General features: G+C 33.7%; 1 protein-coding gene across 1 annotated transcript; it reads right to left on the bottom strand.

Moving 5' to 3' along the window:
• Positions 1–15,624: 15,624 nt before the first annotated feature.
• On the bottom strand, positions 15,625–22,310 carry LOC100370148 (uncharacterized). The gene is made up of 3 exons (XM_002731412.4): positions 22,081–22,310; positions 21,021–21,284; positions 15,625–16,626 (listed from the first exon to the last, which is right to left on the bottom strand). The coding sequence occupies exons 1-3, from the start codon at positions 22,262–22,264 to the stop codon at positions 16,574–16,576; spliced, it is 501 nt and encodes a 166-aa protein (XP_002731458.2). The 5' UTR covers positions 22,265–22,310; the 3' UTR covers positions 15,625–16,573.
• Positions 22,311–24,308: the final 1,998 nt, after the last annotated feature.

Raw genomic sequence — 24,308 nt, 5'->3', positions numbered from 1 at the left:
CTATATTGAAACAATGACGTAAGTGTTTTGGTCTCGTGAGATGCCAGTTAAATTTGAAACGTTGCCAAGTTGTGTTGACTCATTTTTTTTTTTTTGTACTGGTAGCGCTTATTCTGCTTGTATATGGTAAACACGTAATGTATTCCATCGCCATTAATCATGACACTTTCCCTGTACTTAAATTGCCACTAATGTCGTCTAATTTGTTTCAAATGAGTATGAGCTCTCATTCATGACGTTTCATTCTTTCCCCAGTGGATTTTCCCAACAATGAAATTAAAATCAATTGCATTTGTTTATTTATATTTTGTTTTTCTTGGAACAGACATAACAATATATAAAACGCACAAAATCAACATATAATTCAATTACTACCATTTCTATTAAACCTATGATAGAAACAATAGTTAGAAAACACATCCCTGAAGAGGGGTAGTGTTTCAATAATTCAACAACATTGTTTGAATTGCATATATTCTAAATACAGACACTTCCCCATTTACAGCATACCCCCTACCTACATAATGAACTCTCCTGAATACTGTCTATTGATTGACTGTCCTTTCATTGTTAATCGTGGAAGGTCAGACGCGGTTACACTAGTCTTGCTATCATTTATATCAAACTCATTAGACCACCATTCAAAACATGTCATAAGTTTTATAGCATAATAATATAACATTAAAGACACTACTCCATGACGGACAGCTAGCTGAGATGAAACAAAAGAAGCTAATTACTAACATGTTGTCATAGTTACCAGCTTGAATCGCCAACAATATGGAATATGTATCTTAACACTAATATTGTAAAACATCCAAATTTGTTTCCAGTTATTGAATTGTCAACAACATCAAAATGAGATGAAATATTACTTACCATACTTTACTGCCGTGACAACAGCATGGTGTCTCAAAAACATATAAATCAAGCAGATAAAATTTACTGTATCATGTTTTTACTCTTAAAAATAGGTTGTTTTAGTGTCCTCCTCTGGGATACAGCTTGTTCACACATCACCTCGTCATAAAATAAATATTTCCATGTAACCCTCCTCCTACACACACACCCACCCCACTCCCACTATATATCTATGCCCCAAAGCTGGAAGATTTTAGCATGGATCAATTATTTCCTATTATTGTTTCAAGTAATGATTTTTTCATTCTTAGCATTTTTGCAAAATTTATTTTCTATATTCTTGATATGTTTTAGTACTGTAAGTTTTTGTTGTTCTGAATTTTTTGTTTTGTTATTTTTGGACTTTACTCAAGATTTCATTGGTACGTTCCAAATAAAAAATTCTATCTATCTATATTTCATAATAAATGCTTATTCTGTCAGTTAGGTTCTCCATGTTCGGTTAACTCTCCCTGTCAATCTCTTTGATTTGATCAAAAACCAATAGTTGTCAAAGATAAAAAAAAATAATGCCAGTGTTACTGTGGAATACTTTATTTTCGCTGGAATTAATTTTCGCTGAAAAGGCTTTTTGGGCGTTTGGCTTTGAATTTATTTTCACTGATTTTTAATGAGATTAATGTAAAATAGGGAGAAAAATGTATATTCGCTGGATTTTATTTTCACGGAATCATCCCTTCAGCGAAAATAAAGTAATCTACAGTATTTCTCAAACACAAAACATAGATACAATTGAAACATGAATTATTGTGTGTATACATGCAAACAATCTGTTTTAAGTATGATTCTCTCAAATGTGTTTAACTGTAACCAATTTTTTGTTAAAATCCGACGAGTTGCATATGTACGAGTAGGTTGTTTCAACCAGCAAGCATTATTTCGTACAGTTTTGTCACAGATGAAATTTTGATATATACTTGGGCACTTTGACAGTTGTTTCCATGTTAACTTTTTTTTTACCCATCGATATGAACCACAAATGCCTTGATTTAAAGTTGCCATGACAACAATTTACCATGTCCAAATTGCATTTTAAAATAATAAGCCTATACAAAAACAGAAACTTCAGTCAATTTCATTGACCTATCGCATGCTTTGCAAGTACCGTATTTGCTCTATTAGAATCTAAACCAAAAAAAATCACATTTTTGCTATGGACAAAACTGTGTAATTTATGTAAGCGCATGTGTTGGTTTTATGCCAAATTATAGTGCAGTTTAATGTAAATGGTGTTGATTAATAATTCCATGCTAGAGAGAGCAAAATAAGTCTATTGTGATGGCATTTAATTTGATGAAAAACTTGAATGCGAACATGAAACTGTGCTTTCAGTAAAGAACAATTTTTAAACAAATATTGCATTAAAAATTTTGCGCAGCTGATGGGTTTTGCACCGGAGTAAAATAGACATTTGGTCTAACTGTTGCCATGACAACCAAAATCTGTAACATTGCACTATGTAACAGATACACTGAAAGTACTAGTAGCTTTGTGTGGTGAGATAAAATGACAAAACCTGAGAAATTAGTCATGTAAGTCTAGTACTTGTATTTTTTTGATATACCCCAGCTCAAATAACACACCAACACATGAAGACATTCATTTGACGTCATACAAGTCAGTCATTTTGTTTTTGTCGTGACCACACTGAACTGTAATATCCTTGTAAAGATTGAATTTTAACAACTATCTAAGAAATTTTAGAATGTGTCAATTCATTCGCAATGGAATTTTCTTCATCCAGCCTTATAAATAATGTATAAGACATATCCCAGCTCACATTCAGTACAAGCTTATATTTGAGTTTGTCCAACAAGAATTGCAAGGTGAAAAACATACTTAAAAATATGTGACATGCACACAACAAACCAGGCACAATAGATTACATAGACAAGTATAAAGCAGTTTGTGTGCGGGGGGGGGGGGGTATATCTTTTGACACTCCGTTAGTCAATACCTCCAACTACATGTATTTAAGTCAGAACTCTGGTGCCACTAAGTCACCTTAGCCTTTATTTGAGCCTTTCATAGTCTGTTACATTTCAATGTAACATCAGCTCCGCTCACTTGACGATATTTCCTGTTGTTGGCTGTCTGCCATTGTTCACTGCCAACACTGACATTTATAAGTTGACAAATTACGAAGGTATGTGGCTTTGAATCAAATATAAGGAATGTTCATGTTGTCTATGACTTTTACCAAATAGTAGGGACATGGTTCATTGACAAATATGTTTCAGGTGTTGGCTCACTCGTGCAGAGTTCTCTGTATAGCAGCTATGCTTATTAAGTATTTTATGATGGGTTTCACAAGTAGAAAATCAACTCAATAAACAACAAAATCAATTTAAATAAATCTTGCATAATTATTTCCATAGTTTTCAGAAACGTTGATCAACACCTGTAGCCTATGGGAAAATATTAATTAAAAAAAAATAACAAAGAAATTATAGAAAAATACCGGTACATAAAAATCTAAAAAATGGCCTGGTAACAGTTAAATAGTGCTATATTACATGTTTTTCACAAATATATTATTTAAATTTTGATTCTTAGAGATAAAGTTTTGATTTACATTGCAATCTACATCTGTTTTGTATACCACCCACCATTCAACTCTAAACATTGTAAACCAGACTTTTTTGAACGGTTAGACAACCACATTACAAACTTTTCGTCCAATGGTACTATTGCCATTCTTGGGGACTTTAATAGCAGAGTAGGTTTTTTAGCTGACTATGATGACAATGATGACATGGATAATTTCATTCCAGGGTCAAATTTATATACATGTAAAGAAGACATCAATCCCCGTAATAGTAAAGATGAAACTGTCAATACACAGGGTAGAACTCTTATAGAATTGTGTAAAAATAATGATATACATTTACTTAATGGTAGATTACCTGGAGATACAAGTGGAAAACTAACTTGTTACCATTACAATGGTGTCAGTACAGTTGACTATGCTATTGCATCAACTGAATTAATAGAAAATATAAAATATTTCAGAGTGCATGACTTCACATGCAACTCAGATCACTGTCAAATCTCATTCTTAATTAAACTGAACAAAAACATCAGGTTAGACTATAATAATATCAATAATATAAAACACCTAAATAATCTCCCCACGGGTTGGGTCTGGGACAGTTTATCTGTATTCAATTACCAAGACAAATTAGCATCTAAAGAAATTCAAAATAATATTAATGAATTTCAAAACAATAACTATTCTAATGACAGTACAGGAATTAATAATGCAGTTAAGGATTTTAATAATATGATAGATAATGCGGCAGGCAATATTTTTAACAGGAAAACTAATAAATGTGCAAAAATTAAACATAAACATAATAAGAGATGGTTTGACAAAGAATGTAAGTTATTGAAAAAAGATCTTTGTATTACATCAAGAATGATTAACAAATACCCATTTGACATTAAACTTAGAGAACTATTTTACGCTAAAAAGAAAAAATATAAAAATATAGTAAAAACAAAAAGAAAACAAGAACAAAACCTTATTGTAAATAAGCTAACACAGTTAAACAAAACTAACCCTAAACAATTTTGGCAAATTATAAGCAAGTTAAAGAATTCAGACAGAAATCAAGAAAACCCAATTTCACCTGATAAATGGATTGAATACTATAAACAATTGAATACTAAAGATGATTTAACAGACTTTCAGAAAAACATTGTGACTAAAACAGGAATAGTTGAAAATATGCAACAATCAAATAATTGCTTGAATGCTGAAATAACTGAAAAAGAAATTAAAATAGCAATTAACAAACTTAAATCAAAAAAATCAGCTGGATATGATGGGTTCTGTGCAGAACTTATAAAAAACAGTAAAAACCATCTAATTAAACCACTCCATAAATTGTATAATTTAATATTCAATACAGGCATTTATCCTAACATCTGGAATACAAGTATAATTACTCATATTTTTAAAAAAGGGGATAAGGATGAACCAGGAAATTATAGTGGGGTAGCAGTTTCCAGTTGTATAGGCAAAGTGTTCTGTAATTTAGTCAATAATAGGTTATGTGATTTTTCAGAGAAGCATAATATTATAAATAACAATCAGGCTGGGTTTAGAAAAGGTTATCAGACCACTGATCACATTTTTACTCTAAAAACAATAGTTAATAAATACCTGAAACAAAATGTTAAACTATATACATGCTTTGTAGATTTCCGCAAGGCTTTCGATACGGTTTGGAGGGATGGTTTATTTTATAAATTATTAAAGAACGGAATTGATGGGAATCTTTATCATTTGATTAAAAACATGTATAACAATACTAAAACATGTATTCGCTTTGGCAAAAAAATATCTCCAATATTTAATACAAATAAGGGTGTGAGACAGGGATGTACTATAAGTCCAATGCTTTTTAATCTTTATGTTAATGACTTGAATGACACATTAAAAGATTCAGTAAACCAGGTAACATTAAATAATTATAAAATTAACTCTCTATTTTATGCAGATGACCTAGTATTGATTTCAACAACACAATTAGGTTTGCAAAATGCATTAAATAAACTATCTGAATACTGCCACAAATGGAAACTCCAGGTAAATCTTAATAAAACCAAAGTTATGATTTTCAAAAAGGGAACAATGAGAAAGAGAGAGTTATTTCAATTCCAAGAACAAAATATAAGTTGTGTCAATTCTTATATTTATTTAGGTATAACTTTACAATCAAATGGAAAGTTCCAAGAAACAAGACAATGTTTAACAAACAAAGCTACTAGAGCAATGTATGCACTGTTGAAAGCAATGCCAAGAGAGACTGACTGTAGAACATTTATGCACCTTTTTCAGATATGTATTAAACCAATTTTGTTATATGGATCAACAACTTGGGGACATGACATACTAGACAATAATAGATGGGACAAAACACCAATTGAACAGTTACATTTGAAATTCTGCAAACAAATACTAGGTGTGAGTAAATTCTCCTCAAATGCAGCATGCAGAGCTGAACTTGGTAAATTCCCATTACTTATAGATATTCAGGAAAATCTTATTAAATACTGGTATCGTATTAGTGCCTTACCAGACAGTAATATTACAAAACAAGCCTTTGAAGAACAAAAACAACAAAATTTAAATTGGTTTACATCAGTAAAAAACATGGTCTCCGAAAATATTACAAACTTGTCCTCGTCTGTCATACCTCAAAAATTACCACACAGTAAAATAAAAAACATACGAAACAACATCCAACAAAGGTATGTAGAGTTCTGGAAGTTGAGTGTAACAAATGATAATAGAAAACTGAGAACGTATATAAAGTTTAAAGACTCATACACTTTTGAACCATATTTGCTTTTATGTAATCTGAAACATAAAATCTTATTGACTCGTTTCAGAATAAGCAGTCATGTATTAGAAATTGAGAAGGGTAGACATACCCAACCCAAAATACCTTTAGAAGACAGAATCTGTAAGCAATGTTCCCAGATCAAAATTGAAAATGAAGAACATTTCTTCATGGAATGTCTTAGGTACCAAACGGAAAGACAAAAGCTATTTAATAATATCAGTATTCCAGAAGAATTGAAAAGTGATAACCAGATATTTAAATATATTATGAGTTCAAGAGAAGACGTACTAATAAGACAAGTTGGTGAATACTTATACAAAATATTTGAAATCAGAAATATCAATAACTGACATTTTACTTTTACTTTAATTTTATATGTATTGTACTTTATTACTAACATTTTATTGCTGTTCAACCAATGGAAATTATTTCTAAGGATGCAATAAATTCATTATTATTATTATTATTATTATGGGTTATGAATTATTTCTGGATAACTGATGAAAAAAAAGGAGGTCTGTAGAGGTAAATTTCCCAAATCTGTCCACAGCATCTCCTTAAAACCTACCATCTACTTGTAGGCTGCTACCAACTCTATCATCCTCTACAATCTCCGATTACTTTCATTATCGCAGTAACCCGACTTGCACAGTAAGTCTTCTGTAGTTGGATTAATTATCTCCTCCATAACAAGGATTATTGGCTTCTCAACAAAGTATGCAATTACTGAGTTCATTCTTGGTGGTACAGCCAGATAAATCAGTTGGAAAACTCGATAACAAGAAGATCGCCCACCATGGGTAATCTATCTTTCGGCTTTTAATCAATATATACAGCAGGGTTGTGTTGTGTTTTTTTCGTCAACAGGCAACATTGAGAAACGAGTCTTAATGATTTTTTTGACGAACAATCATAGCTTGTGATTGAAAAGAAGTCAAGAAGAAACAACTTTCAACAGTGAAAAACTCATTATTGGAGTATATGTGTTTGCTTGGTTTGGATATTCTTACACCAGAGGGCATATTACCAAAGCCAATGATAGTTAACTTTTTTGGCAGGTCTGATCTCAAATTTCATTCTGTTCTGCATTGGCTCATTCATGGACTTACTAACACGGATCATTGTAGTTAAAACCTCAGCTTCTCAAGAGCTGGGCCAAATGATTATCACTCAACTCTTGTTTTTTTCCATAGACCTCACTGTAAGGTCTATGTTTTTACCAATCACATGTAATTTATTTGAATGAGTGAACTTTTTTCTACCTGTTCTTTGTCCCTCCCCTCCTGCATTCTCTCGTACAATATCAATTGCAATTCAAGACTATTCAAAAATAATTCCAAATTTCTTCCCAAATTAGTATTATTGTGGATAATATTATTTTAGTTCATTGCTAAATGTCACAGTTGTAACTTGCTAGATTAGCTGGACAACAAACAAACAAATCATGTTAAGTGGTAATAAGCTTCTGCCATTAAATAGACACTTAATTTTTCCTTGCAAAGTAAATACAGCCAGTTAACAAAGCTAACATAATCCAGTTGTGCATACAATTTAGCAGCACTATAAACAGTTATTAATGTTTTGAGTTAATGCTATTAGATTTTAAAAAATTATTGTAATTTGGATGCATAAGTGCTAAAATACAATTCATCTCAAACATGTGCGCTATCTATCTTGCTACATGGTCAAAGATTACTAAACTTGCAAGCCAATTATTCTGTAATTGAGTTGACACGTTCCAGGTTGACCGCCATTATATAGTCGCTATACTGTTGATAACAATAATGTTGTGGTCGTAAATGTGCGACCAGCCTAAAATTTGACTTCCTAGATACACAGTATATGAAGGACCTGTATTTAAAGAATTCAAATCTGCTTTCCATCTTTGATGAAGTGACAACATTTCATTTGCTCTTAGAAGCTTTTTACGAAAACTGGATTGATCACTTCTGAAAGATATTGGCGCAATTCATATGTCATCTGTGATAGCTTGAATTAAGCATTTACTAATCTGCCAACAGAAAAATTGTAACTTCATAATTAACACTTGCCCTCCTAGAACAAATACATTAATAAAATCTATAATAATGGAAACCTGAGTTCTTCCCTACACTGAACCCCTGTATGAGAATGACATGATGCAAACTACATGATGACACCATCATCTAGTATCCAGACAGACTACAATTTCCTGATTTTAATGACGCGTTGCCTCTTTGTGATTGTACATCATAGTGGCTGATTCAATCCCTGGGGTTTTGTCTCCATGGCAATATGTTAATGCTTGGGAACAATGGGATGATGTGTCATCTGTGGAAACAATGGTACATGTATATTCAGGAGCGATGTACATGCATGCTCTCACAATCACGCCACCAGAAAATGATTTCATAAATTCAAAATCATGCATGAATAACTAAACGATTGATGTCTGATTTGATTTATATAGGTTACTTTGATGTGGTTAATAACTAGACTGTAAATTACAATTACACTAGTACGGTATGTGTTCTGATTTTATTTTCGAGTTATGAAATGGCATTACCGGTAATTGATGTTTACTGTTCAGCGAGTGAGAAATATATACCAAATAAACACTGAGAAAAAATACATAGAAAATTCATGTGATTGAGCAAAATTAAACAAATTTTCACATTTCAATAATACAAATAAAAAAAACACAGCAAATTTCATTATATAATATTGAAATTATGTATACTACACCCTGCATTTTTCCTGTGAATAAAATGGTTTGACCCATAATTGTGAAGACACATTAATAAACCTTGGAAATAATATGCAATTTCGTGTAAGTTATAGATGGGAAAATAAGATCTTTGCAATTAATATCACTAATACAGATTACATATAATTTTTCATCTCATTCTTCCATTTTGTTTGACCTCAGTTGACCTTACTGCCCTAAATATGGGAAATATTACTTGAATACCTCGAGGGGTGAATGAACACTTTCAATTTGCGTGTGGTTCACTTCCTAATGTCAGTTGCGTGCATATGCGTGATGGATGTCTCATTATATTAAACAGCAATTCAATAAAAGATCAATACATCTCCAGGAGACTTTACTGATCAATAGAACCCTCGAATTGGGAAAATCAATAATTATTTTAAAGAGCTTGATGACGTGTGCATGTACACACATGAGTCACAAAAAGTTTTAATTTTGAGTGACTTATAATAGATATGACGTCTCTTTTTGAGTATGCTGCAGACATGGTGGCTCCCAATGGCTGCCTGTATATATAATCAACATTGGGTCCCTACTTGTCTTCATGACATGATGACGCACGACTAATTTGACACACGAATGTGAGGTCAAAGGTTAAACTTGACAGATATGAAAAGAGCTTAAATATGGAAAGATGACAGTAAGCAGCTTTAAACCAGGAGTTTGCATGGAGGCAGGGTGGAGGTGAAAATCAATGAGATCAAGGAGGCAGTTTTTAATAATTTAAATGAACGATTATCAAAGGTTAGGGTTATCAAGTGTTAAGTTTAATAGAATTATATTATTAAAAATAATATTGAGCTCAGACAACAATTATTATGGTTATTTGAGTAAACTGAAACATAGACTCCACAACACGTGCCAGCAATTTCTAAATATTTTGGAATAAAATAACAGTTTGACAGAAATTGGAAATTTATTCATATTTATTATATCATGATGATGTCATTTCAGTTTATTATCATATAAACTAAATTGAGTTGATAAAACATTGCATTACAATGCACAGTTAAATATTTCATTTTGCTGTCAAGGAGAGCAAGAGTGAAAATGAGGAAGGTACTGTGGAATACTTTATTTTCGCTGGAATTAATTTTCGCTGAAAAGGCTTTTTGGGGGTTTTGCTTAGAATTTATTTTCACTGATTTTTCATGAGTTTAATGTGAAATATAGGAAAAAAAGTATATTCACTGGATTTTATTTTCACGGAATCATTCCTTCAGCGAAAATAGCGAAAATAAAGTATTCTACAGTATTGTAATTTGAATTAATGACCATGTCTCTGATGTACCTGAACTGTATGTAATTCAGCTTTCCTCAATTAAAAGTAATACCGTGCATAACCCTGTTTTATTTGTAAAAATGAATTGTGGATAGGAATGTAAAAATTACTGCAGTGTTTTTTTTTACCCATTTGGATGAATTCATTCATTCTCTAAAGTTCACGCCAAACTGTTACTTCCGTGAGTATATATACAAAGGAAAGATACATCAATAGTTTTATTTGATAAAAAAAAAAAAAGTTTGGTAATATTTATTGAGTGTCTTCACACACTCACAAAAAAAACTCATCCTGTATATAGAATCCTTTCAATGTTTGGATGGTTAAAACCAGTCGGAACTGGTATACAGAAACATACAAGGCGATAGTTTATGTATCAATAAAGTACTGATAAGAGTGACAGTCTATTGTGTCTTTTATGGTTCCATTCCGTCCACACCCAACAAGAACACCCATGACTTCAACACTTGCATTTAAACATAATCATTTATTATCGCAGCATGAGAAGATCAAAGACAAACTTTTATATGGCAACTTTCTCGTTCTTTTCCAACCACAAAGGAGAAGGAAATAATATTGTCGTTTTATTTGTTCATTCCGGTCGACTTTTCTCGATTTACTCTGATGTGGTTTGTGATGAATTGCTATTAAAGTGTCCTTGATAGTGCTAGTCTTCTGGTGATGTAGTGATATAAACATGAATTTAACATGCTTTCAAGTGTCCAATTCTACTAGTAAGTGTGCCACCTGGTGAGCTAAGGTTTGCAAACACGCCCAAATCAGGCTACCTCACATACACAAACTTGAATTTCCACTCTGTCACTACAGTTGCATATTTTTTCAGATTGTATTTTGGTTGCCTTGTATGCAGAGATCACCAGGGACATTGAATATTCAGCCATATATTGATAATAATAATGTTACAGTATGTATGTGTACTCATAATTACAGTGTATATTATTACAGGTGGTGGTCAATTTATACATACACTGATACAAAACAGAATATCCTTTTTTTTCTCAAACAAACATGCTGACAATCTAATGCAGGTGTTGGAATTGGCAAGATGTTATGTGACTATGGGGGAGGGGGGTCACATTCCAGAAACTCGTCAAAAACATCCAATGCATTGCACTGCACCACTTGTTCACATCCAAAAAACAACTTTATAGTGCATCATGGGAAATGGGCGAAGTTAAATTTCTGGTGGCTATATGGGTGAGTGGACATTGAATTCCTGGTGACTATATGGGTGAGTGGACATTGAATTCCTGGTGACTATATGGTGAGTGGTCATTGAATTCATGGTGACTATATAAGTGAGTGGTCATTGAATTCCCGGTGACTACAAGGGCGAGTGGTCATTGAATTCCTGGTGACTATATGGGTGAGTGGTCATTGAATTCCTGGTGACTATATAGGTGGGTGGTCATTGAATTCCTGGTGACTATATGGGTGAGTGGTCATTAAATTCCTGGTGACTATAAGGGTGAGTGGTCATTGAATTCCTGGTGACTATAAGGGTGAGTGGTCATTGAATTCTTGGTGACTATAAGGGTGAGTGGTCATTGAATTCCTGGTGAATATAGGTGAGTGGTCATTAAATTCCTAGTGACTATATGAGTGAGTGGTCATTAAATTCCTGGTGACTATATGAGTGAGTGGTCATTAAATTCCTGGTGACTATAAGGGTGAGTGGTCATTAAATTCCTAGTGACTACATGAGTGAGTGGTCATTGAATTCCTGGTGACTATATGAGTGAGTGGTCATTAAATTCCTGGTGACTATAAGGGTGAGTGGTCATTAAATTCCTAGTGACTACATGAGTGAGTGGTCATTGAATTCCTGGTGACTATATGAGTGAGTGGTCATTAAATTCCTGGTGACTATATGAGTGAGTGGTCATTAAATTCCTGGTGACTATAAGGGTGAGTGGTCATTGAATTCCTGGTGACTATATGAGTGAGTGGTCATTAAATTCCTGGTGACTATAAGGGTGAGTGGTCATTAAATTCCTAGTGACTACATGAGTGAGTGGTCATTAAATTCCTGGTGACTATAAGGGTGAGTGGTCATTGAATTCCTGGTGACTATATGGGTGAGTGGTCATTGAATTCCTGGTGACTATATGGGTGAGTGGTCATTGAATTCCTGGTGACTATATGGGTGAGTGGTCATTGAATTCCTGGTGACTATAAGGGTGAGTGGTCGTTGAATTCCTGATTATAGTGGTGAGTGGTCATTGAATTCCTGACTATAAAGACGAGTGGTCATTACATTTCTCGTGACAGCAGGAGTTACTGGTCTGTAAATTTCTTGTGTCAATTGGGGTGAGTTGAGATTGGAATCCTGGTCATCAAATCACTAGCTAAGTAAAGCCTTGATGCAATGAATTCTTGGTGACTGAAAATAACTGGTAATAACAAAAATTTCTAGCAAATAAAATCTACGCATATAATGTATAAAGATTAACAAGTCTGATCTCCTTGAAACTGGATGCCTGAGATGCATAACTGTCAATATCATTGTACATACCATTGTTGTACCCTGAAATGTATTTTTATGTCTATTCATATTTTGAACTACATGTATTATGAAAAATTTGATAGTACCAATACACCTTTTTAGTTTACCCTGAATATTCTGAATCTTAAGTAAATACAAGTTAAATAGTTCCTATCATTTGAAGCACAACATTTTTAAAATGCCATGTGCAGTGATAATTGCAACTACAAGTGAACATTTATGACACAAACAAAAAAGACGTTGGCCAAAAAAATATCCATTTGGCAAAAAAAAAAAAAGAGGACTCACTGTGTACTACAAATAGAACAATGCGAAGTGGTAAAAACAAAATGAGCTCAGCAGTGAAAATCAGAACTGGTGAGTGGTAAATAAAAGGATTCAAAAATAGATCTTTGCAGCGTGTTATGCATCTCGGCAGCTGACGTTTCTATTATTAGTAAGTCTAGCATGTTCTCAGTCTTTGTCAATATTTTTTACCTTTTGTCCCCCATTTCCACTTTCTTTCAACTTTTCTACATCCGGAAACAAAAGATGGCCACAAAAAGTAGGGCTAGGGGAATACTAACACAAGAGTTTCTTTAACGGTATTTGCTCTACTGGTTTTTTCCCCTGTTTTCAATCAAAATCTAACATGCGTTCACTTGATGACAATGCAGAGTTACGCTTGTATTCAAACTGCTCTGTCCCTCTCACTCCTCAATTGAATTCTTTCCGGTGTAGCTGGCCAATCAAGTGTTAGCGTCTTTACGTTATTACATACTCACAGATGATTCAAATGTTGCATACTTTGCTTTGTAGTGTTTATTATTCTGTAGAGTTTTCCATTACATTTGAAATTTGAATCAAAGAGGAGACTTTCGATAGCCACATTTTCAGATCCTTTTTTTCTTTCAATATCCAAAATAAAAATTCAAGATCCCAGCAAAGTAACTTATGTCAAACATGTACAACTGAAGCTTAAAAAGCTGTTAGTGCTATGCTTTTAAATGTACATACTGTATTAGCTCTATTAGAAGCACATGCATAATACACAAATAGACTTCTCAAATATAAGTTTTGATGTGCTAAAATCACACCAAAACAAAACACTTTTGGCTCATATATGTACACCTCTATTAGATATGGCCTCCAACAGAGCAAAAGTGATACTGGCTTTTTCGAAGTACAAAAATATTACTTAATTGCTATCAGTCCTAATTTTAAAATTAATTGAAATCTGCTCATTAGAAGTGTGTACAGGTGACACTGTAGTTAAAAAAAAAAAAAGTCATATTTTTAATGACCCAGTAAATATTATAAATACAATTTTTGGTAAATGTACACTTTTATTACAGATAAGCTTTTCTAATAAAGAGTGCATTATAGAGTTTGGACACTGTAAGAGCTAAATCCAGCCATTCTACAATTTGTATTCATGTTTCAACCTTGTATGCTTTGGTAAATCATGGGAGTCGACCAAAGTCCCTAGATGAAGGATATTGAAGGTGGTTATTCAGACTGACTTTAAGGTAACTAGGATAAATAACCTTGTATTTCAATGTAAGCATCTTGGATCTGTTGAAGGAACTATTCAAACGTCTTTTTCACTTGCTGCCATGGTCAACAAACAATGTTGTTTTGCTTAAATGTTTGTTGTAGGCTTGCTAATAATGTACTCTGATCATTGGTGTATACAGTAAATGATCTATATGGAAGATACACAAAGGAGAAGGTCATAAAAAAAAGGAAAGGCAAGGTCAAAACCAAAAGCCTGCCATGAGATTAATTGTAGGGGTATTCAACATGTTCATTCCAAACACAATATGTATGTTTTTCATCACGTTCCCACATTTCATTTTTAAAAAACTTAAAAACATAACACACTCTTAAAAACTTTTTTAATTTTTATATAGTGAATTAAAATTCATAAAAAGTTTTGTGACAAACTAGTAATTATTTTGTTCCAACAAAATTTCTCAGATCTAACTACTAATACTGGTACTACTAGACTATTAGTAGTATAATTTATGAAAAGGTTTGTACATATCATTGGTAACTGATGTAAATCATCAGCACAGTAATTCTTTAACCACAAATCATTCTGGCTCATCATAATATTCATGAACACTTAGTTTAGGTCACATTACACTCTGTACTCAGTATAAGTTACTGGGATTGTGTCATGCAAAGAATGGTTCAATGTTATTATCATTCGTTTTATTGAATTATTGAGTAGTGTCCCTAATATAAATCTCAATAGACCTATATATAAAAACAACACATCTACATATTTGTTATTAAAATCGGGATAAATGTCCACTGAGATTTTGTCTGGTATCGACCTCTCTACTTAGAAGGATAAAGTCACCTCAGTGCATTTTGCTAATCTTATTATCTCAGCTGACATCAGTTCCATATACCACACAGAAACAGTTACTTGACTACACAGGTATTCATCACAACTGTTACTGGAGTACTTCAGGTATTATGTAATAAAGCAGAGTGTTTACATGACGTAGTGGCAAGTAACCTGATCTTGCACATTATCTTGAGCATTAGTCATGTGTGGACTCAGGGCTATTCACACAACATATACCACCAGGGGGTAAAAATATCCAAATAGTTTTCCAGCAGGTGAATCCTCCCTCATCGAAATTCCACCCAAAAATGGAATAATTAAAACTGATACGCATTTAGAGCATAGCACTGTATTATCAGGAACTTTCATCCGACAGAGCTCAGAATCAGCTTTAGTCATCAGGACACTGTATGCATATATTGTCTTTCAACATGGTGAATGCCTGATATAACATTATGTTAATTTGAAAAGCTTTATTCAATAAATAGTTGTCGCATTATCTTTACAATATTAAAGTGTAGTCTATTTTACTGAAACCACCAGTTCTGATGATATCACCTTATGTGTCATGGTTAATCAGCTCACTTAGGATGTTAACTCAAATTCAATATCATCCCCCGCTAGGTCAAACTACTGATTAAGCCACTCTTAAATTTCAACTATTCATCAGATGGATTGCTAATAAGTATAGATGGAACGAATCAAATCTCGTCCTATGGTGGGTGGTATTCAAGATCAGCATCATCAATTCTAATAGAATCTCAATAATTAAATGAGCAAGAGATTAACATTAACCTATGTGTTATGCTAAAATAATTCAACCACGTTGGGGGTGTACGTACGAGCATGTACAAAAACATAGCAGATGTATCAAAGAAAAATATTGCTTCACAGTTAAATATGCTACCAATGGACGTTTTAACAGTTAACAGTCTGGAATGCTAAACTCACACAGCAGGGACAATTTTTAAACATTTTTTTAATAAAATTCGCACACCGGTGTATCGAATCAGAGTTGCCATATGTGCAAAAATTGGCGAGAATATCTGTATTTTAAAAGCATGTAGGATATTATTTTCATGCGTTCATTTTAAGTTCACATATGTTATCTTGATCAAATATTATTTTATATATGAATGTACAACTGAAGGCCAGCGCCAATAGAAAGCAATGTGTGTTTATTGTCTGGATGACAGATGCTGCATAAATAGAGAAACAAAACGTTATCGAGTGTGGCAATTCTCAGCTCAGATCTCTGAACTCCCGGGGATTGAAATGTCTCGTACACATAAAGCGGGCATCAGTGTAGTTTCTCCTCCCCATGCAAATAATTACATGTTATTAACAGACTGAATCATATTAGACACTGGTTCAAAGCCTCCATATAGCAAACATAGGATGCTCAACTCTGGGTCATCGACCTCTTATTATACGTAGAGTGGAGGGGCACTGGCTCTGAAATCAAGTGAAAACAGACATATTACATATGCCGACTGACTTGAAAATAATAAATTCTAAGCATGTTTGTTTTTTTCATAAAAAACATATTGTGTACAGTTTGATTGGATGAACCAGAGAGCAGTAAAAGTCAGAGATCGTTTCATAGGATACTTTCACGAGTTCATGAGGAATTTACGGATAGAGATTGGGTAGATTTAATTGTATCCATCCCCCCCCACTAGTGTTGTGTATACAAGCGATGGGGTGTACTATGTAAACATGAGGGATTTTGATACTGCAACCTGATCCATGGGTTTCAGTTCCACGAATGGAGGAACAATGCAGTTATTGGGTAATAAACAATCTCATAATTAGCAATAGGATAACACGATGACTGCAACAACAATACCCCTTCTAACACTTGAACCAGTAGGCAGACTGACTGTCGAGTAAAACGACACACACCAAGTAGTTTTGGGGGTATGACAGTAGTATCAAAGAGTGCTATCGACATACCCACCATTGTTATAGGTACATTTCTGAAGCCAGGACGAAGGTAGAAATATGCCGGGCATGTTATACAATAATACTCATTCTGCTTGTACAATGAGACGATGGGTATGTCTGTGTTGACTTTCATTTGTCAATAAAAGACGGGTAATAATTCATCCAGAGCATGATGTCCTCTACTACAGGCCTGTCAGATTGGGTTTTTCTTTTCTAATTATTGATGATAAATCACTCACGGATCAAAGAACTGATTACTTTCTTCTGTGTTTTGGATGACGGATGAGGTGTAATCTATCTGTCAGGTTTGCATGAATGCTATCATGTCAAATACGACAAGGGACTACACTGGTAAGTGTAGACGGGGTTAAAAGCATTCAAGATTTCAAAGACAGGAAAACAATTACATAGAACCAGCTTGTCAAAATAAATACTTTTAAGTCGAGAAACGTATTGTTACAAGTATTTGAATCTAGATAGCATTATGGATAAATTCTGAAGAATGCTTTATTTTCACTGGAAACAGTATTTCTGATGTGTGGGATAATTTCATTTATGTGGATTCCCGATAGGTGCTAACAACACAGATATGGACTTTCACCACATTAACAAATTACCTGCTGAAAGCCTTCAAAGTAGCCGAAATGAATGGGGGGAAAACCAGCATCAGCAGGCAGTTAAAATCTAGGTAAAAAAATAAGTAGTCTACAGTATCCAAACAGTACAATTCTACATTGCTGATTAAATAAATCCCCTTGCTAGTAAGATGACAGGGAAGGCATAGCTCTGTGTGTAAATTTTTGAATATTTTTTTTGAAAGCTATATTCACATTAGGCCTGCATGTGTCTGCTATTGCAACTGGTCAGACTCTCAGGTGAGAATGTGTAATTACTCTATATTTTAAACTTCACAGTGCAATGTTCTATTTTATTTACAATTGAGGTTGAGTTTATCACGCCTGAGGATGTTACCGGTAAATTAAACGAACAGCGCCCTCTGTCGACGACTTTTGGAAATCGTAAATTTAAAGGAGGCGAATGATTGCATTTAGTTTTTATTAGTGGAATAGTTCATAATAATGACAGAAAGAGATTAGTTCAAGAGTCAAATAACTTTATTTTGACCATTAAATTAGAAAGTACAAAATGACATTTTCACATATTGAAAATACAACCAATTATCCCTATATGGATAGCTTTTTTTCAAATAATTACCATATGTACGAAACGATCATCTTAAAGATATCACAAGACCACAATAAAGATGAGAATGATCAATACTTTGCCAAAAAAAATGCTTTTTTAATACCACAACATGATACACGTTTACCATTTAACAATTTTTAAATAATACGTTCAAATACATGCATTCAAGGTTAATTTAGAGCAACAAAATAAAAAATATTTCCTCATTGTACCATATGTATACATTATGCAAAATAGCAAAAAAAAATATGTTTTGGCCTCAGTATAAAATATTATTTAATCACCCCAGTATGCCACAACATACAACAGTGCATGGGAATTCTATAGTACTGGTATACCAGAACCAAATTTACAGGAATTCCAAATACCTGCTTGCATTTGGATCTAAACAAAAACGATCAATGAGAATAAACATCTAGATTTAAAATTTGATCAGTGCCAATGAAGCCTTACACCAGCTTCCTCCATCCATATCTGAAATAGACCAGTGCATTAGCTATGATTCCTGTTCCACCCACTAACATTTGCATAATACAACCTTTAGCCTTTAAAAAATACTCAATTATGTAAGACATAATGTCAGTACCAAAGGTCACCCACTCAAATAATTAATACTGTAAATTACATGCCCATATTGCTGTTCACTCTTGCTGTTGCATTTACAAAGTCGTCTTTAATCAGAGTACAACTACTATAGCTGTGTTCAGTTTATTGAGTTGGTAGAACAGAAAACATCTTGAAACCAGAGTCTTTTTATTGAGTAAAATATCATCCAACGGCACCTTTATCAGCGATGGGATGATTTCTCATCAAGAGTCGAATGGGTTTGGTGTGCGGTACTTTGTCGCATCAAAAAAAACTAATAAAAGTTGCATTATAATCTTGACGCGATTGCAACAAAAATGCACACTCCGAAATAGCAACTTCAAACAAATTTACTGAATCCTAGAAAGATTATCAGTACATCTCCTGATGACTAGTTTTGCATTTGTTTATGCAACTTGCATGTATTCAATAGACCCAAAACTATCCTAAGTCATCAAAACACGCATCAAACAACTTTTTACTTTGGATAGAGTTATTGTGGACAGAAACGAGAATTGTTTTTTCCGAGGCTGCAAGAGACAACCTGAAAGTTTGGGGAAAATGATTCAAACATTCTTGGATGGCGTGATATCTTGACACATACATTAAACAATGTAGGTATTCTGACTCAGAGCCAAATGAGGTGCACTGAAGTCACCAGTTTGGCCAAGCACATTCACCAAACAGCGTAACATACTTAACAGACATTCAAACAAAAACAAACTTTCCACCCCGCCAATGTTAAACTTTCAGCTCATTTGTCTGGTATATTCAAGATAAAAATAGACAGATTTGTGAGACTCGCTTTGCCGGATGGCGCCAATTGAGGTTTTGTTGACTTGCGGTAACTTATGCAAATAAGGGCATTTGAATGACATGAATAAATGTGACCAATCAATGTGCCACGTTCAATTTTGGAGCACAGATGAATTGTATAGCAAATGTACTGGAGTCTATTTTTGGTAGCGAAGCGAAGAAACAGACAGGAGCCCTACCAGTACCCAATAGCTTCTGAATATGTATCATATATATAAATACTGTTGATGGTTGCGAAATAAAACTAAGAAATCACAACATTGTAAATGTTTGATGGGCAAATCGTATTGTACTATTCTATTGAAAATATGTGGACATGATTTTAGTTTTCATTTGTTCCTTGTCAATGATCGTAACATGAAAATTACTACACTTATTCAATAAATCTAATATTGTGGAGTCAGACATACAATGTCTCCTGTGTACCGTTGCATAACACATTTTTTTTAACCTTTCACAAGAGATGATTTAGCCTGGAATCCAGCCATTCAGAGTACCCTCATCAAGAATGGCTGGTGAATCGGTAAGTAAATATGTAGATGACACAGAATTCTGTGACAGTGTCATCACTGATTGGCATGACCATGGAAACTCGCACACTGACCTGTAAGTAAGGGCTGTCTACATCCTTCCAGCCTGATTCACTAGTCTATTATTCATTGATTTTTCAAAGTTTCACAATATTAGATGGCATCTAGTCTAGAGATGAATTTGCTCCTAAAATTTCTGTTTTGAAAATCATTTTATTCCATTTTTTTTATTGTTACCAGAGGTGGCAGCATTTAACTTTCGACCATGTTTGACAAAATTATAGTACTCAATGTATTAACATACCATATGGTACTATTATGAAATAAATTGACCAATTTTAGGATAACTTGTATAAAAATATGACAATTGTGTTCTATAATAAGTTCTGAATTTGAACACATAATTCAAAACTGTTAAAATCGTTTTCTCAAGTATCATCCTCTTTGTTAAGGTTATTCAGATGGATGGCAAATTTTCGGTAAACATGTCACTCTTCCAGTCAGTAATGTTGGCACAAAAACTCATCAAAATAAAGCTAAGACTAAGCTATCGGTATATAACTTAATCAATGTGACAGTTTATGTGCTTCAGAGATACTCCACTACTGGTACACAGCTTAACAATTGCAAACATGATTGCACAGTGAACAAAAAAATAAATAACAAATGTATATCTAACTTGCTTCTGGCAGATAAAAAGCACCATCTGTGTATATATTAATTTCTCAACTCATAAATCTTTGCAGGGATCCTCATGGTGCATACCTTGCGTGACGTTATTAAGGTGGTCCCGTTCCAATAGACACTGGACTTCTTCCATCGTGAGGGGCTGTTCCGGAAACACTTTTCTCTTCACTGAGGGTGTCTTGACTTTGTCGTCATCTATCGCCAACGTGGGATAACTCTGCACGCTCGCATTCTCATTTATTATGTGACCAAGATGATCTTCCTTGGCATTGTGTAGAATCTTCAACATATCCTTGGCATTGGGACTCTGAGCCTTGCCTTGTAGTTTTCTCAGCTTTGCTTCTATAAAATAAAAGTTAAAGCTTTATTTATATCAACTGCTGAAATGAAGCCTGAAGTTGTCAGTGTTGAAAAGCCTTACACGTAAAATAAATAAAGTAGTTCAACTGCTTTGAGGAGTTTATCCAAAACATTTTAAAATTCATAATTTGAATTCTGAAATCGATTGTAAACGTGTTACTCCTGCACACTCAATATTTTTATTAATAAAAAAGGTGATTTATCAGGTATAATGAGAAGCGTAATTTTGAAATAATTGTCAGGAAATTGTGTTTCATACCACATCTCTGGTATAGTTGCACACTCAACAGTTTCAACAAAATATTAAGAATAGTGTGTATATTATATACACGCACATAGAAATACCCTTTCAGGGGGAGTGACAATTTTTGTTAGAAATGCTCTGTTAAAATGAAAATTATCCAATTAAATTAATATATTGAGGTCAAACCATGATTACATGATTAAAAAGGATATGATAAACAGTGATTCAAAGCATTTTTATGCCTGATTGCAGTGGCTGCTACTGCGTTTGCTAGCTTCTACTCTGTTCGGAGTGTCTGCTAGCTTCAGTCGAATCTGCTATCTTCAGTCTTCAAGCACTTGCTACCACGAACATTTAGCGAATATTTATTTTAAAATACATTAGATATACAAAACAATTATCTGTTAACAATGAAGCATTCTAAAACATTAGTATTCGCACACTAGGGCGACAATGTAACTGTACATGAATTATTTAAGTGATCAAGTCTGGGTAGATTTTCTGAAGTCTTTAGCAACCGCCCACCCGTCTTACCCAGTGACAGTAAGTACTTCTCTGATTCCAGGTCGGCAGCGTTAGTCGTGTCTTTGCAAGTTGTTGCAGTGTTGTTTATAGTGTTCAATCTATCAAAAGGATCAAACGTGTCTTCAAAGTTAAGCTGCACAGGTACAGTTTCTTCGGCGGAGCTGTCGTTCCACGGATCGCCATCGTCTGCCATCTTTTAGTGTTTATCACAAGTTCGGAGACAATTATTACCACGAAGTTATTTTGTAGTCAGTATTAGAAGATTAGGGATTTTCTTACAGAATTAGGTTCATACAACACATTTCCATAAATACTGAAATGACAATGGGTAAAATTATCAAATTGTTACTCCAAAGAATTTGATTGCAATTGGGGAATGCTTGGTAGAGGTTAAAAACGATGAGGGCGCACAACTCAATTATTGATGGCGCAGGGATTGTAAATAAACAGTGTTACTAGTAATACAACAAGCCAGGAACACTCTAAACAACGATAATAAAGGCATCAACCACAAAAATAAACTTCGTACCTATAGGCAGCTAAAAAAGGACTTTACATTTGAAAAATACTTAGACATAATAAAAAACCCGCATCATCGATCTTCATTATCAAAATTTAGACTAAGTGCACATGTTTTGCAGATTGAAATGGGAAGATACAGTAATGTAGAAATAAGTGACAGAAAATGTCCAGTCTGTGATGAAAATGAAATAGAGGATGAAGAACACTTCCTGCTCAAATGTAAACTCTACACAAATGTGAGAGAACCCCTAATTACCATGACAAAACATCTTAATAATATTACATCAAATGAAGAAAAAATGATAGCCATAATGACTAGTGATGATGAGTCAATTATAATAGAACTGTCTAAATATATTTACAACTGTTTCAATCTGAGAGAAGAAAATATTAAAAAAAACAGTATGTCATCTGCCTCAAAATCTAAATAGTTACATGTATTTTAATTTTATTTAATGTGTTTAATGTTATTTTTTTATTTTACTTCTTTTTTTTTTCTCTATACTTTATTGTACACTTTTGTCAAGATCCTAATAAGGATACGATTACAATAAAGATTATTAATATTATTATTATTATTACAATACAACGTGCGTAGATTTTGAGCGACGTCATGAACACAGCTCACGTGAATGTATGTATGAACGTGGTACACAGGCAGATCAGGTGATATAGTACATGATATGAATGATAATATCTGTAGTATACAGAAAATGAGGGTGTATTTCAGCAAAAAAACACCATAATAATATGTATGGCTTCTGACAGCTCTTTCCCTTAATTTACAGAATGCAAACACGTGACGTAAAATATGAGTCACCCAATCGATCATTCAGTGTGCCAAAAACACGTCACCTGAGTAAATGTAGGAATGACCACTTGGCTCATAGATATCGACGTTGTTTTATACTTAGTATAACTTGGATACGTACGTTACTGGCATGTATCTGTGCGTTTTAGGTGTAGCTTGATACTAGTACATCAGATATACATATATGTCAGATTACTTATAACTGTTCAAAACACTTAAGAATATTTTGCGGAACAAACATAAAAAAATGGGAAATGTGCTGGCCAAACTACAAACCAGAAGACCTGATGGAATTACCACAACTAGCTTGAAGATGCATCAGTTTGACAAGCTTTTCCGTGTGGTTTGGAAATCAGTAAGCAATGAAGTGCTTCTGTGACATAAAAATGACATAGATTGGTGTAGGCAATGGAGTACTTCTGTGACATAAAAATGACGTAGATTGGTGTAGGCAATGGAGTACTTCTGTGACGTAAAAATGACGAAGATCAGTGTAAGCAATGAAGTACTTGTGTGACGTAAAAATGACGTAGATCGAGGAAATGTAAAGGAAAATGTATTGTAGCGTTACCTCTGTGTAATTTACAATATATCTGCATTAACCTTCACTGCTAAGGACAATGTGGGAGTGGAAGCAAGACTGGGCAAATTTTACGAGATAGTAGTTAGTTGGAATTACTAGACATTGTGGGATATCGAAATATGGATGATAAACAGCAAGTGATATTTCCAGAGATATAGTTGGAATTAAAGCAAAGAAGTGGCCTATTAACCCATGAAACATACTCACACGTATCCATACATATCATCCTGTCTTATTGTGTGGGGAAAACTGTCATGTACACAATCATAATAACGGAAAACTGTTTTATTACTGTAAATAATTATGAACAATAAAAACTGA

This window comes from Saccoglossus kowalevskii, chromosome 2, assembly GCF_978046115.1.
Source record: "Saccoglossus kowalevskii chromosome 2, keSacKowa6.1, whole genome shotgun sequence".
NCBI classification, from domain to species: Eukaryota; Metazoa; Hemichordata; class Enteropneusta; family Harrimaniidae; genus Saccoglossus; species Saccoglossus kowalevskii.
The sequence above is the reverse complement of the archived record's forward strand: the minus strand, read 5'-3'. Positions and strand labels throughout refer to the sequence as shown.